Source organism: Copadichromis virginalis, linkage group LG22, assembly GCF_057382275.1.
Source record: "Copadichromis virginalis isolate Kocher_CV1m ecotype Utaka linkage group LG22, C_Virginalis_male_GT1.1, whole genome shotgun sequence".
NCBI lineage: Eukaryota > Metazoa > Chordata > Actinopteri > Cichliformes > Cichlidae > Copadichromis > Copadichromis virginalis.
In genome coordinates this window covers 24,949,471-24,963,189 of record NC_140638.1, presented here as the reverse complement: position 1 = coordinate 24,963,189, position 13,719 = coordinate 24,949,471, and the positions used below count along the sequence as shown (strand labels likewise).

Below are 13,719 nucleotides of genomic sequence, written 5' to 3'. Positions count from 1 at the left end.
CCATCATTTCGAGCCTCACACGCAAACAGAAACCAAAAGCTGCCCGATGAGAAGGGTGGTCTGTAGCATTTACTGCCTGGGAATGAGTAACACAGAATAAGTAATAAATACTGAAATAAAGGAAAGAGTGTGGGCTTAGAACAGCATATGGATGCTTAATAATTCAGCCGATCTTGACAGGTGAAGATATTCTGTCTGGCACTCTTTGAAATTCCCCTTCATCCCACACACACACACAAACACAAACCGAATATAAAAACTATAGTCAGAGGATCAAAGCTTGTTTTGATATGAGATCACTCCGACTACGCTTAGAGGAAATACAAATGCTGAGCCAGACAGATGAGTTACAGAAATAGGGATAATGGGGAATTCTGGGGAAACTAAATCACTTGTGTCGAGTCCAATCTTTTCCTGTAACATCCTCTTCCTCGTTCCCTGTGCTCCCTTTCCTTCTGGCTCCTCCCACCTCCCCGTCTAACCCTAAAAATGAACACCGAGTGACGATTTGGCAGGTTATGTGTCTTGGAGTGATGATGTCATGACCTCTGCTGTCACCAGATAGGAATGACACCATTCCCAGAGCCTGTGGATCGATTGCAGTTGTTCAGAAGGAGGTCAGAGAGGAAGGCGTGTGGAGAGAAAGAGATGGTGATGATGATCACCACCATCACCACGTAGCACGGTGCTCCCATCAGGTGAAAGTGAGATTTCGGTGAAGAAAAAATGCGCACTTCTCATGAGCGAAGCCCTGTTCATGCACAGCCCTCCAGCCCTTGCTCCTTCTGATGTGTAGAGAAGAAGATAAAAAAAAGGCTCCAATAAAAGAAAAAAGCAGATTTACTGTCAGGGGAGGGGGAGCGTGGATCGGGAGAGCTGCTGGGCAAAGAATTTACAATCCCTTCTTTTTCTACAAGAGGAATCGATTTGGCTCTGAGGAGCAGGAGGACTTACTGGGAATTTCCAAATATGAAATATGAATGCTCATGCTATATGTGTGTTAGATTGTGTCTGCATACAGAGGAAGGAGAAAGGAGAGAAGTGCGCTTATGATATCAGCAAGCTTCCTGTTGCAGAGTGTAAAACGATCTTCACTAAAACACTCAGAACGATGTGCTGCCTCCTAATGCATCGCCAACACAACCACACCCAGTGCATCTGCGCTGGTAGAGTACACTGAGCTCCTCGTCTCATCCCTCATAAAACTATGAGATCTCACTCAGGTCACGCACAGGGATGATGCTCTGCAACATGCCTTCACCTGTGAGCAGCAAAGCATAGTGGCAAACGTGCCCTAGATACATTTCAATATGAGCGTGATGAAAGCGTGTGTCAGAGTCAGGAGACAGTTGAGGATCTGACAGTTGAAGGGAACTGAAAAAAGAGAAACATGCAAAGGGGAGTCGACATGCGTGCACATGCATGTGCGTGCATGTGCGCATGCGTACATTAAAGGACATTTGTGTAGAGGAATGCTGTTGTCATGGAGACCATCACGAGAGTCTCAAAACAGGACTAAGGAATCTCTCTTTAAATGTTACTGTTTACACTTTTATTGGTGTGTGTGTGTGTGTGTGTGTGTGTGTGTGTGTGTGTGTGTGTGTGTGTGTGTGTGAGCATATCTGTCCCATCAAAAGCGCCCCGTCAGACAGCATCTGTTTAAAGAAGTTGCAAATTAAAAGCCTCCTCGTCATGATACGTTGTTGTGCTGTATGACCTTGATCCTATCCCTTCACCGTGGCACGAACATTTAGAGTGAAATCCTCAAGCTCAATAATTCTGCCTACATCAGCCCAGCACTTCCATCTTGTGGCAATGCTCTGCTATCACTATTTAAACTCCTGAGGACAAACAACGCTGGTGTTGCAAAAGCACTCTGTCATTAACATTCAGCTGCAGAGCTGCAGACTAGAGAAGGTGACAGTTTCAGGTATGATCCTGAAGTTCCCGTCTAAACGGTGACATCTGCTGACTAAAAAAGCAGGTGCAACTGAAGTATTTTTCTTTGGCATTGAGCTGATTTCATGAGCACATCGCTCAAGAGTTGTCTGCCATAGTGGATGTCATACAACCACCAGTTGCTTGGGAAACTGTCAGGCAGAGGCTCCTGGATGTGGTTGGGTGAAATCGTTTGTAAAGAAGGTGTTGCACGAAAGACTCCTTCTGACTGTTTTGGTTGCTAGCAGATTGCTACGGTTGCCTCTACTTTTTCATGTTTGTTTTCAAACACTTACTAGCCAAGTGGTAGCAAACCTTGAAAAAGGGGGACAAAAAGTTTGTGTAGCACTTTTCACATTTGTACTACAGCTTTCAGAGATTTTTCCTTTTATTTTGTTGACAAGTCTTTCACTTCCTTTCAAAGTACAACTGCAACAATATGCTGGTGTTAGCAGTGTCAGGGAGGTTTTTGTCAACTGGTTGGGAAATACATGTTTTCCTTTGTAACTCCCTAGCTCTACTGTCTTCTCCAAATATGGCCATGTCCAGCTTAAAAGATAGAAAACCGGATGGCAAGTGTCAAAATGTAAAACTCAAGCTTATGGGCAAGTTAAGTAAGAAAGATATCTATTCCTGTGTCAGCCTGCATTCCTGCCAGTCTATTCTTTGCATCACTTTTCATTCTGTCGTCATCAATCTGGTCTAATCATTTTCAATCCTACCTTCTGTGAGCCAATCAGCCTCTATTCTGTGTTTTAAGTGTCAGCTCTCTTCTGCCATTCTGCCTTTTACATTGACTGGAATGACTCGCCTCATTTCATTCTGGTCACCTAGAGATCCTCATTCAAACCTATACCTGCCTCATTTCCACCCCAACCAGTGTCTAGCCTCATTGGCATTCCAACGGGACAAGCAAGGTAAGCAGTGCTTGCCGTGTCAAATCTAAAAATAGACATAATTTGAAACTTATCAAAGTAATGCGATCTCTCTCCTTTCATATCAGACATCACTGTGATAAAGCTCCTCGCCTGCTAGTTATTGTGTGCATGGAGCCTTGAGCTGCGCTTACGTAACAAAGACGTAACAAAGATGTGCACGGATGACGCAAAGTGCAGCAGATCAACAAAGACAAATGGAATCGCTGTAATTTACAAGAACTGCAAATATGTTATAGGATTTTGTATGCAAACCTTCGTATGCAGTGGAGATGCAACGTTCGTTCAGTCCCTCCTGCGGCCACACAAGGCTGGCTTCAAAAGCGACTCACTCCCCATTAGCTCCCTTGTCTCAACCACGCACCCAACTGTACAGCAGAAAAACACATGTTTGCAACCGGGTTGAGGAAACTGTTTTATTCTTCTACACTTAATTTACGCCTTTGAGAAAAGAAATAATTTTTAATAAGTTGACATTTTTTAAGGCTTTGATGTCACGGTGGCTTTGAGCTTGATCTGTATATAGTATTCACTGCACAGCAAGCTACATTTATTTTTGCCTAATAATTTAATTAAGAACGCTTCAAAGGGTATTTTATTTACATGTCAGCAGACATCTGTCCGATTCACCTGTGCAGTTGCCTATCAAGCTAGCTAGCATCAGCCGATAACCTCTTAACTAAATATGGGCATAAAACAAGACTGTGACAACCTTGAAGCCAGACGCAAGGCTTCAAGATGTTCATCCACAAACTAGTGCTTACATTCATGTTTACTGTCATAATGCACAATCTAATATTTTTCAAAGCACTTTACACCCCCAAAAAATGAAATAAAGTGAAATGGGGGAGCAGTGTACAACTTTTCAGGAGTGGAGATATGAAGATAACTTATTTTTTGTGAACTAAAGAAAGTTACGACCTGCGCTTCAAATGGAAACACAGCTAGCATTAGCAAGTAAACCAGCTTCAATGATTTGTCCTGGTAACAGATAATTTACTAGATATTTATTTAACTATAGTGGTAGCCAGAAAAGAGTGCAGAAAGGTGAACATGTCCATGTAGCATACAGACAGACAGCACAAATGTCTCTGCTTGCCTTTCTGTAAGAGTCAACACATGCCACTGCAAGAATAGTTGGTGAAGCAAAAGCTCTAAACAACTAAAACTTGGTTCTTTGGTCAAATTTATGAAATAACTAAATAAAAGGTTAACATTAAGCCCAGTTAAGCCCAGGCCAGTTGTGTGCTATTTCACATATACTAGAGATAAGAGTATAGTGATTAATTTGTACATGTTTGTTTGCTGAAAGAAAACCAGTGAAAGAAAAAGAAATGGAATTCACCAATTTTGACAATTCATTGAACCAAACAGAACTTAATATTCAAAAGCAACATTATGCTGGTGTTGATTTCTCCAGTACAAAGTCTGTGTCATATTAGAATTTAATTTGGCTTTATATGTAGGAAACAAGTATTTTATGTACTCTCATCACTTATGCTTATTTTCCTCATGGTTGGAGATATTAAGTAAATATCAAGCTCACACAAGCGTCGTGGAAGTGGACCTTGTAAATTGTTTGAGAAGAGTTGGGAGTTTCAAAGAAATACTTGGCAGGTGGTTTGATGAATCAGCTGTTTAAAACCATCTACCACGTGCTAACTTTAACAACAAAGCATGGGATGAATAATTAATCTCAGCAAAAACAAGCTACACTCTGAAAACCAACAGGCAGTCAGCATAGCAAGCTAAGTAGTTAGCATGTCTTAGTCAAAGTCGCTATGAAAAAGACCTGACCCCACAGTGTATTTCCAGATCAACATTTGTCAAGCACAAGTGCCGATGTGGGATAGCACAACCTGACAACACTGCAGCCTGGTAAATATCTAAGCTTGAACCACAAGAAGCTGGCAAAAGCCTAGATTAGAAACAAACATTGGTGACATTAGTTATTATTCCAAGGTCTTTCATCAAGTGAAAGTTATCAGAACTTTATAGTCCTTAATTTACTCGAGGCTCGCTGAGTTCTGAGTTGTGCTATCATTGTCTTCTTCTCTTCACAGAAATAAAAATGGACAAAGACGCAGCTGTATCCTGTAAACAGCTTTCAACAGGTGTATCTGTTACAACATATTACATAACTGAACCACACACACACACACACACACACACACACACACACACACACACACACACACTCTTGAGGGTAAATCAGTTGTATTTCCCTGTATATACAGATGCCCACTCCCTTAGTCCCACAGTGATGTCTTCCAGCTGCTTCCCCACCACATCAAACACACTCCATGTCCTATAAAACAACCATTACCTTTTATTCCATAAACATAACCCCTGCAAGCACATCGGATAATGATCACAAGTAATTTTAGGAACCTCTTCCTACGTACATATAAAGCATTGATGTGACCTGCATGGGAATTCACAAGGAATGTGAACCTCTAAAAAAATATGAGGCATGCTTCACCTTAACCACGACCTGAAAATGCTTAATGTTTCACGACAACATCACCCTATTATTGCTGCCACAGCAACGCGTTCCTCACAGTGTTGCTGCCTAGGAGACGTTTACCTCAGCGACATGGCTTTAGGTTTGTGGTGATGGATGAGGTATCTGCTTACCCAGGTGAAATTACCACACACTCATCAAAGTGTGTGCGCATTGGTGATGAATGATGTTCGAGGGGGGACGCAGTGGGGATGCATTAAACTTTCACACCCTCTCGTTGCCCGACACTCACTGCCTTCATCCTGTCAAACTGCATTAAACCAGCCCTGAGTTGTGGCCTGTAATAAAGCGTGGGCTGTATACAATGTTCTCAATGTAATGAGATGATTGCTCTTCTATTACCCTGCTAGGTCTGTAATCTACATCCCAGTTTGTGAATCTACACACCCTGACTGTATTCTGTGATGTGGCAGCCGAACACACACATATAAACCCGTAGCAGATCCAGAAACTCAAGTACTGAGTGGGCTCCATTGCAAACACATTTAGAAAGCCACATGGAAAAAAAAAGAAAATAAAAAGGAAAGGCTCACACGGGGCTGTACACATGCAGAAAACAGTGACTGCACACACAGACGCACTCGTGTGGAATCCCGGGGATTGCGCAAAATGACCTCACTGCACAAAAAGCCAGCAACCAAAGATGGGCTGTGCTGGACAAAGCAGGTAGTTGCGGGGGGCTCTACTCAACCTCGAATGTGTGTGTGTTTCTTTGTGGAGGTGATGTAATGAATGTTGGCGCCGCCCTAAGCCCAGCAATATGCCGCTGACACACAAACACAGAGATACCCTCTGATACAGGGCAGCTCTCGGTCACACGCCCTCACACGCAGCTCAGCAGACGTCCAACTATAAACACATGCTGACTGCACAGTAACAATCAGCGAAGGCCAACACACCCACAGCGGTGCTGAAAAGAGCGTTAAGCAATCTGAGAAGTGATTAGAAGATAAAAATATTCTTTAACGAGTGTGAAAAGAGGCTGAAAAACCTAGGAGACACAGAGATGTGTGTGTCTGAGTGCATGTGTTTGTGCTGAGACGTTGCTCTAATTAAAAAAGCATTGAGAGAGTGTTCCCGAAGAGTCCTCTCAAGGCTGAATGGAGCTTTGTGATTCGTTGTAATCTCTCCTCTACATCACATAACTCTAGGCCCAATCTGGCATCCAGGCTAACACACACACACACACACACACACACACACACACACACACACACACACACACACACACAATCCGCTGTGATACAAGACTCCCAGGAATTCAGCACATCAAAGACAGTTTTGTTTTTCTGTTTTTTTTAAGAAGAAGAGGAGTCTCTGTAAAATGTAGCCAGCAGTCGGTGTTGAACTGCAGAGCGCTCCCTTTCAGAGGAGACGGTCTGAATCAGTCATGCACGGATGACGCAGCTAATGTAAACCAGCAAAGATGTAAGTGTGCCGCACATAACAAAGATGTGCACGGATGACGCAAAGTGCAGCAGATCAACAAAGACAAATGGAAACACTGTAATTTACAAGAACTGCAAATGCGTTATGGGATTTTAAGCAAACGTTCGTATGCAGTGGAGACGCAACGTGAGTCTGGTTCGTTCAGTCCCTCCTGCGGCCACACAAGGCTGGCTTCAAAGGCGACTCACTCCCCATTAGCTCCCTTGTCTCAACCACGCACCCAACTGTACAGCAGAAAAACACATGTTTGCAACCGGGTTGAGGAAACTGTTTTATTCTTCTACACTTAATTTACGCCTTTGAGAAAACAAATAATTTTTAATAAGTTGACATTTTTTAAGACTTTAATGTCACAGTGGCTTTGAGCTTGATCTGTTTATAGTATTCACTGCACAGCAAGCTACATTTATATTTGCCTAATAATTCCATTAAGAACGCTTCAAAGGGTATTTTATTTAAATGTCAGCAGACATTTGTCCTTGCTTATCAAGCTAGCTAGCATCAGTCGATAACCTCTTAACCAAATATGCCCAACCAACAAGACTGACAAACTTGAAGCCAGACACAAGGCTTCATGATGTTCATCCACAAACCAGTGCTTACATTCATGTTTACTGTCATAATGCACAATCTGATATTTTTCAAGACACACTACACCAATAAAAAACCGAAATGAAGTAAGTGGGGGAGCGGTCTACAACTTTTCAGGAGTGGAGATTTGAAGATAACTTTTATTTTTTGTGAACTAAAGAACAAGAGCGTGACAATAATGTGAAAACTGCGCCCAGGACAAAAACAAACAGGGCAACTCTTTGCCCTTTAAAAAACAGACAGCATGCCAGCACAAAGCCAGGGAAGAACCAGGAATGATGCTGGATGTATGTGCACCTCAGCCCTGCAACAAGACTTTAGTTTAGTCGGTAAGAGAAGCAGCGAAGCGCAGTTAGCTTCTAGCCTCCATTTTTAGCACTTGTTTCTACAGTGAAATTACACTGGTTGTCACTTTAACGCTTCTTTGGGATTCAGTGTTGCATTGTGTTCAGACATAATCACTAAAACAAAGACTGTATGTATGTTCATTAAGATGGCAATTTGTGTCAGTGTGCGGCACTGTAACCTTAGTATTATATTATTAAATTAACAGGCCATGTTACATAGTAATGCAAACATAATGTAACATTATTTTCCCCAAGCAGTAATTAAGTAACATAATGCATAACAAAAGTAACAAGTAATGTGTATTATATTGATTTTATTTTATTTCATTTTATCTTCAGGTCTTGGCAGATGGCCGCCCCTCCCTGAGCCTGGTTCTGCTGGAGTTTTCTTCCTGTTAAAAGGGAGTTTTGTGTGTGAGTGCACTTTTCTTGGTGGAGACTGATTTTTTGTTTCCTCGGATTGAAAAAGTCACCTAGCTGGTTCTGAAAGAATGAACTGTTGTGAAAGAAAAGTAAAGGTGCAATGCACCGATTACTGACAGTTAGGAGACCAAGTGCCAAAGAAAACAAAAGCAGTTCAAGTCTAACGATGTGTTCATGCACACACAACCACAGGTGAGACAGAAAGCACTTGCAGTTCATGCTTCTGAAACAGCACGACTGTTTTTTTCCCCCCTTAGAATAAGATGGAAGTGCAGAGGCCTCAGACCCCCTGTGCATGGTGAATGCATGTGAACTTTGAATAGATGCTGACTAATTTAAACAGCTGCTTGAGCAATGTTTGGAGGATTAGAACAGGGAACTATGTCCTGTCAATGCTCCAATTTCTGCTTTTCAGATATCATGGATTTCTTTCAAATGAAACTTTCAGATGATAACAAACACATGTGCAGCTGCATTACGATCCCACTGTAGTCCATCTTAACCAACTGAACTCAAAGAGAACACAGCTAGTGAACACAAAGCTGCATCAATATGTGTGCTCATTTTCTTCTCATATTCACATCACTCCCTTTTTAGCCTTTATAATGGAAAAAAAAACATGATGCCAAAACCAGGGTTCCCACACATTCTTCGCATCAGCCTTTGACCACATCCTTTGCCCGGGAATTATTAGCACTACTACAAGTTAATCTTTGCTTTCAAATGAAGTCACTGTCTGTTACCCATCCTGTAGTCATAGTTCTCCACGGATGTGACAAAACCATAGCATTAGGCACGGTAAGGGATTGTGGAAGCCCTATTTAGGCAGAAGAGGCACAAAAACCACAAAGGAGGTGACCAAGAAAGTTTAAAAGACTCAGAATCTGGGTTTCCAAGACTTGCTACAGTAACACACACAAGTGCAATGACAGAGGAGAAATGGATGGGTTTAGAGGTGGAACAAAAACAGGAAATGGGAACTGTGGGTAATCTCTGTGCTGTAGAGCAAGCAAACAGTGAGTAAACAGAAGAGAGGGGATTAGACCCCGGAGTCAGACTTTGTGTGTGTCGGTTTTGCCAGGTTTTAAATCTAAAGACTGATGTCCCGATGATAACAAAATCTCTTGTAACTTTCCATCTTAATCTCAAAGTCAACATTCCTCAAAAACACATCATGACCACGAAGTCTGCGGTCATGACAAACAAAACAGGACAAAATTATACGGCAGACTCACCAGACAAACCAAAAGTGGCTTCAAGATGCTGAGCCTTGTTTTTTCCCCCTACGTCACATAAATTCACAAAAAGGGTTATCTCAGCACACTTTAGATTATAAGGTAAAGAATTCTCTCTGACACTTTCTGGCATGTTCACCAATGTTGAAAGGTGCTTTTGCACTAACCAATCAGCAAACAAGGGGGTTTGTGCCTCAAGCCAACTAGACTTTGAGTAAAAACAAAAGTAAACACACAGTGAAAGAAAAAGTAACACGGACTAATATTTTGCTGGTTGAAGGCTCTGCTTCCAAACAGGGACTTTATCAGTCCTTGTAAGTTAAAACAGTCCTCTCTGCCTTTCTAGGAACAATAACACTACTTCAAATGGTAGCAACAGGGAATCCACAAGCTAGTAGCTAACCGTCTCAAGCTTCAGATGGGATTTTTTTTGTTTGTTTTTTGTTTGTCTCTGGGTTTGTTTGGTTTGTTTTTTTCAGAAAACAGCATGTTGCTATGGTAACAAGGGAAAGTTACATGCCGTAAAACCAAAAGGATGAGCTAAAAGACGATAAAACACTACACGGATTTGAGGGGAACTGCAGAGTCTGTGTAGGTTTGTCACGACAAGCAACATCTTATAATTGAACAACAGAAACATAATCTGATCCACTGTTAGTGCAAACGTATAATTAGAGTATAAATGCTGCTTACAAATGCAAACTGTACTAGAAATAGGAAATCATTCTGATTTAAAGCTATCAATCCTCGTGTGATGAACAATATTTATTTTATCTTCTATTTTAAACTATTTATATTAAATATTAAGAAAACATTTATTCAAAATCTTTAAATGTCCCCCAGCAAACTGTTTATGAGCTAGAATTTCTTCTAGTCTTACTGTGTTTGGCGACACTTAAAAAAGGTCAAGTTCAAAATGACTCCTCTCTCACCTTTTGCAGGCTCATGGTTCTGGTGTCCCAGTTTGGCATCTGTCACAGCACTCCCATTGCGGTTCAGTCCATTGCCGGCGTTCTTTTTCCGCCGGCTCCCCTTTAACCAGCTGAAGGCGCCTCCAAGGGAGCTTCCTGGCTTCCTCTGCCCACGCTGAGCCTTCGCCTCACGGGCTAAGATCTCAGTGATGTCCCTGGGCACCAGGTCACCTGTAGACCTCCTCCGGGACATCCTGGAGGTTGGTCCTGGAGGCTAAGGAACTGTACCTCCACCTGGATCAAGGCGTCTTACTGTTTGTCACAGGACCTGGACCTCCCTGGTATGTCGGGTTTGATGAAACCTCCCTTCCCTGTTTGGCCTCTCTTAGTGTCCGTTTATCCTTTCCCCCCCGTCTGTCACCACCTGGGACAACAATGAGATCAGCAGGATGAGACAAAGAGCGCAGAAGAGAAATATATAAAAATAGGCTGGAAATGAAAGTCAGAGGGAGGACAGAGTGGCATGGGAACTCAAGAACAGAGGAACAAAGTTAAGGCTGGGTTAATGAGAATATCCAAACCCAGTCAAGATGATCAGGAATGGAATCGAAATAAAACATAAACAGAAAAGAAGAGAAAACAAGAAAGTATAACCGTGAACCGAGAGTATTTCTACCCTGTTCTCCCAAAGTTTTCCTGTTACTCAGTCGCCCCCACTCTCCCTTTTCTATTCTCTCACTTTTCTTGTATATGTCCTGGCCCTACGGGAGCTCCAGACCTCTGCAGCGTCTCTGTATGTGTGTGCATGCACGTGAGCCATGTGGTTCACATCAGCAGAAAAGTGCGTACGGCTGAGTTAGAGAAGAGAAAGAGTGGAAGAAAAAGTTTAAAAGTCAACTATTTCTTTTACTTTAAAAAGAGATACACACAAACAACACACACACACGCACACACACAAGCTTCCTGTACGTGTCACATTAACAAACAATCAAACATTTGTAAACTTACAGCGTGAGCATGCTGTCCTCTCCTCTGCTCCACTCCTTTCTCTCCGCCTGAGAACAGCTTTACAGAGCATGTGTGTGTCTGTGTGTGTGTGTTTAGCACAGTGAATGAAGCTCCATGCTCTCTGAACACAGTCCCTCCCTCTGTATCGGAGCCAGCCTCTCCTCCACCCTCTTACAGTGCTGGTAGGAGTGAGCCATTACAGCGCTGCTTGTTCCTCTTCATGTTCATAGCCAGCTCTCACATTTTAGCTCTCGTGTTGAGTCCTTTACTTGAAGCTGCACAGTTAGGTTTTTTTCTGTCTTTCCTCTCAGCCTCGTTTCTGTGGATCAGGTTCAGTCGTCTCCCTCTGGAGAGGAACCCTGGTGTGATGATCCATCATTGAAGCTTTGAAACAAAAATACACCCTTTGGAGCCGTGTAACCATAAATAGAGCGCTCAACACTACTGTGCCTCCTTCCTGGGCTTCATTTTGTCTTATTTATTTGGAGAAAAGGAAAGCTCCATGGGGAGACTACCGAACAGTCACCTGTCAAGGGTGAAGTGATTCAGCCGTTTCACCTGAAAGACAGGGTTTCTCTTTTCTACCTCTTTCTGGCCAGGTAGAAACTTGACACCACTTGTTAAATGTGACACACACACACACACACACACACACACACACACACACACACACACACACACACACACAGAAATTAGGGCAATAAGGCAAGTTACAGGGGAGCACCTTTAAGCAGCATTCAGCTGTACTCACCTCAGAAACCTGACCTGAGCTTCAAAATTCACTGTGGTGGGGAACGAGCCGAGCCGACAACAGCATGTTGTTGTGTTGTGGGACTGGCTCGTCTGGTCTGAATGTGGAGGAGACCCAGTAGGGTAAGGAAGAGGAAGCAGAAGGTGGTGTCGCAGCCTTCTGGGAACAGACTGAGGCAAGCCTGTGACTGCAGTCTCGCATGCATCTGGTTAATTGGCAACAAGGGAGTTTACTGTAATTTTGGCATTTTATACTATGAGCACCCAAACCAACCTTTTGTATTTTGTAGCCTGTAACTCACACAAATACTCATCATCATCAAGAGTAAACATGCTGGTTAGAGCAGAGATCCAGCAAAAACATCACTTAATACATCCCATGCCAAACGCAGGTATAATTGTGATGCAGATCTTAGAAAGCTCCTCAGGTACACGTGTACACGCAAGTAGCCCAACAACACGGGATTAAAGTCTTTCTTATTCACATGGTCGGCCTCATCATGAGCTGTGGGCCACGGTCTTGATTTAGCTCCTGAGATGAGGCAGCTAAATTACCTGTCTCTTGGGATTCCTGGGTTATTTCTGGCACACGATCTAAAGATATCGCTGTCAGTCAGCTTTTTTTTTCTTTCAGCACATGGTTCTCATATTTAACAGCTTTAATGACCGTCATCCCTCAAGCCGATCATGTACTGTCAGCGCTCGTCAGAGGTCTTTCTCTGTCTCACATCATGGAAAAGAGCGAGCCAAAAGTAAATTAAAACATGTGGAGGGAATTTGCTTTGAGGCACCGTGTCACTTGTGTTGCAGTAAAGACAGGGCGGCAGTCGGTTAGCTGTTCTCAAAAATTCGACCTGTGTGCCGGTTATGAATGTGAGATGATTCATGGTGAGGTTTTGCTTGGTGAGTGTGTGTGAGAGGGAGAGAGTGGTGGAGGGGTCCATGCTGGATGTGTGTGTTGGAGTCCTGGGAGGGGTTAAAATGAGTCATCGTTTAGTTCACTCAGGCCTAACAGATTGAAATGTTTTAAGGTTTCTATGGCAATTGAAGAGAAAACAGTTACCCTCAATATGTCTGCAAGTGGGCTACGGAGCGCCTGTGTGAAATGTGCATGTGCAGTAAAAATCATTAACCACGAGAACATCATGATCCTGCTGGGTAATGTGTCACCTATCCTCCCTCATTCTGTTCCCATATGTAGCTCTCTGTGTAACAACTGCAGCTACATATGCTCTGCTATCCTTTAACAAGCATTACAAGAGACAAGTGAAGTGATGATGGTCTTACTCGAGGTCTCAAAAACTCATAATGTTATGGCATTAAGGGCAAAAAAGCTTAAGTTGAAACAATTTATTTAAATGTAATATTTTTATAATTCATTTTACTCTTTTATATATGCTGAAAGAGTAAATCCACTTCTGTACTCCTCCCCAGTGTTGGGAGTTAACTCGCTCGTTACTTTCTGCCTCGGCGGACAGAGGCGGTTTCTCGCAGCTTAAGTACAGTTTTTTGTTTTAAGGCGTTTTTTCCCGAAGTCGCAAAAGTATGACGTCACAACATTCCGATTGTTCACTTGCAATGTTGATCCTGGAACATTTACTATGATGA

The 13,719-nt window shown here is 42.7% G+C and overlaps 1 protein-coding gene across 1 annotated transcript in view; it reads right to left on the bottom strand.

Moving 5' to 3' along the window:
* The window catches only part of nhsl3 (NHS like 3), a 40,185-nt gene extending 29,555 nt beyond the window's left edge, over positions 1-10,630 (bottom strand). Inside the window, exon 1 of the mRNA XM_085445362.1 lies at positions 10,375-10,630. Coding sequence (XP_085301488.1) covers positions 10,375-10,606 — 232 coding nt within the window. The 5' untranslated portion in view covers positions 10,607-10,630. The remainder of the gene's footprint in view (positions 1-10,374) is intronic.
* Between the last annotated feature and the right edge of the window lie 3,089 nt (positions 10,631-13,719).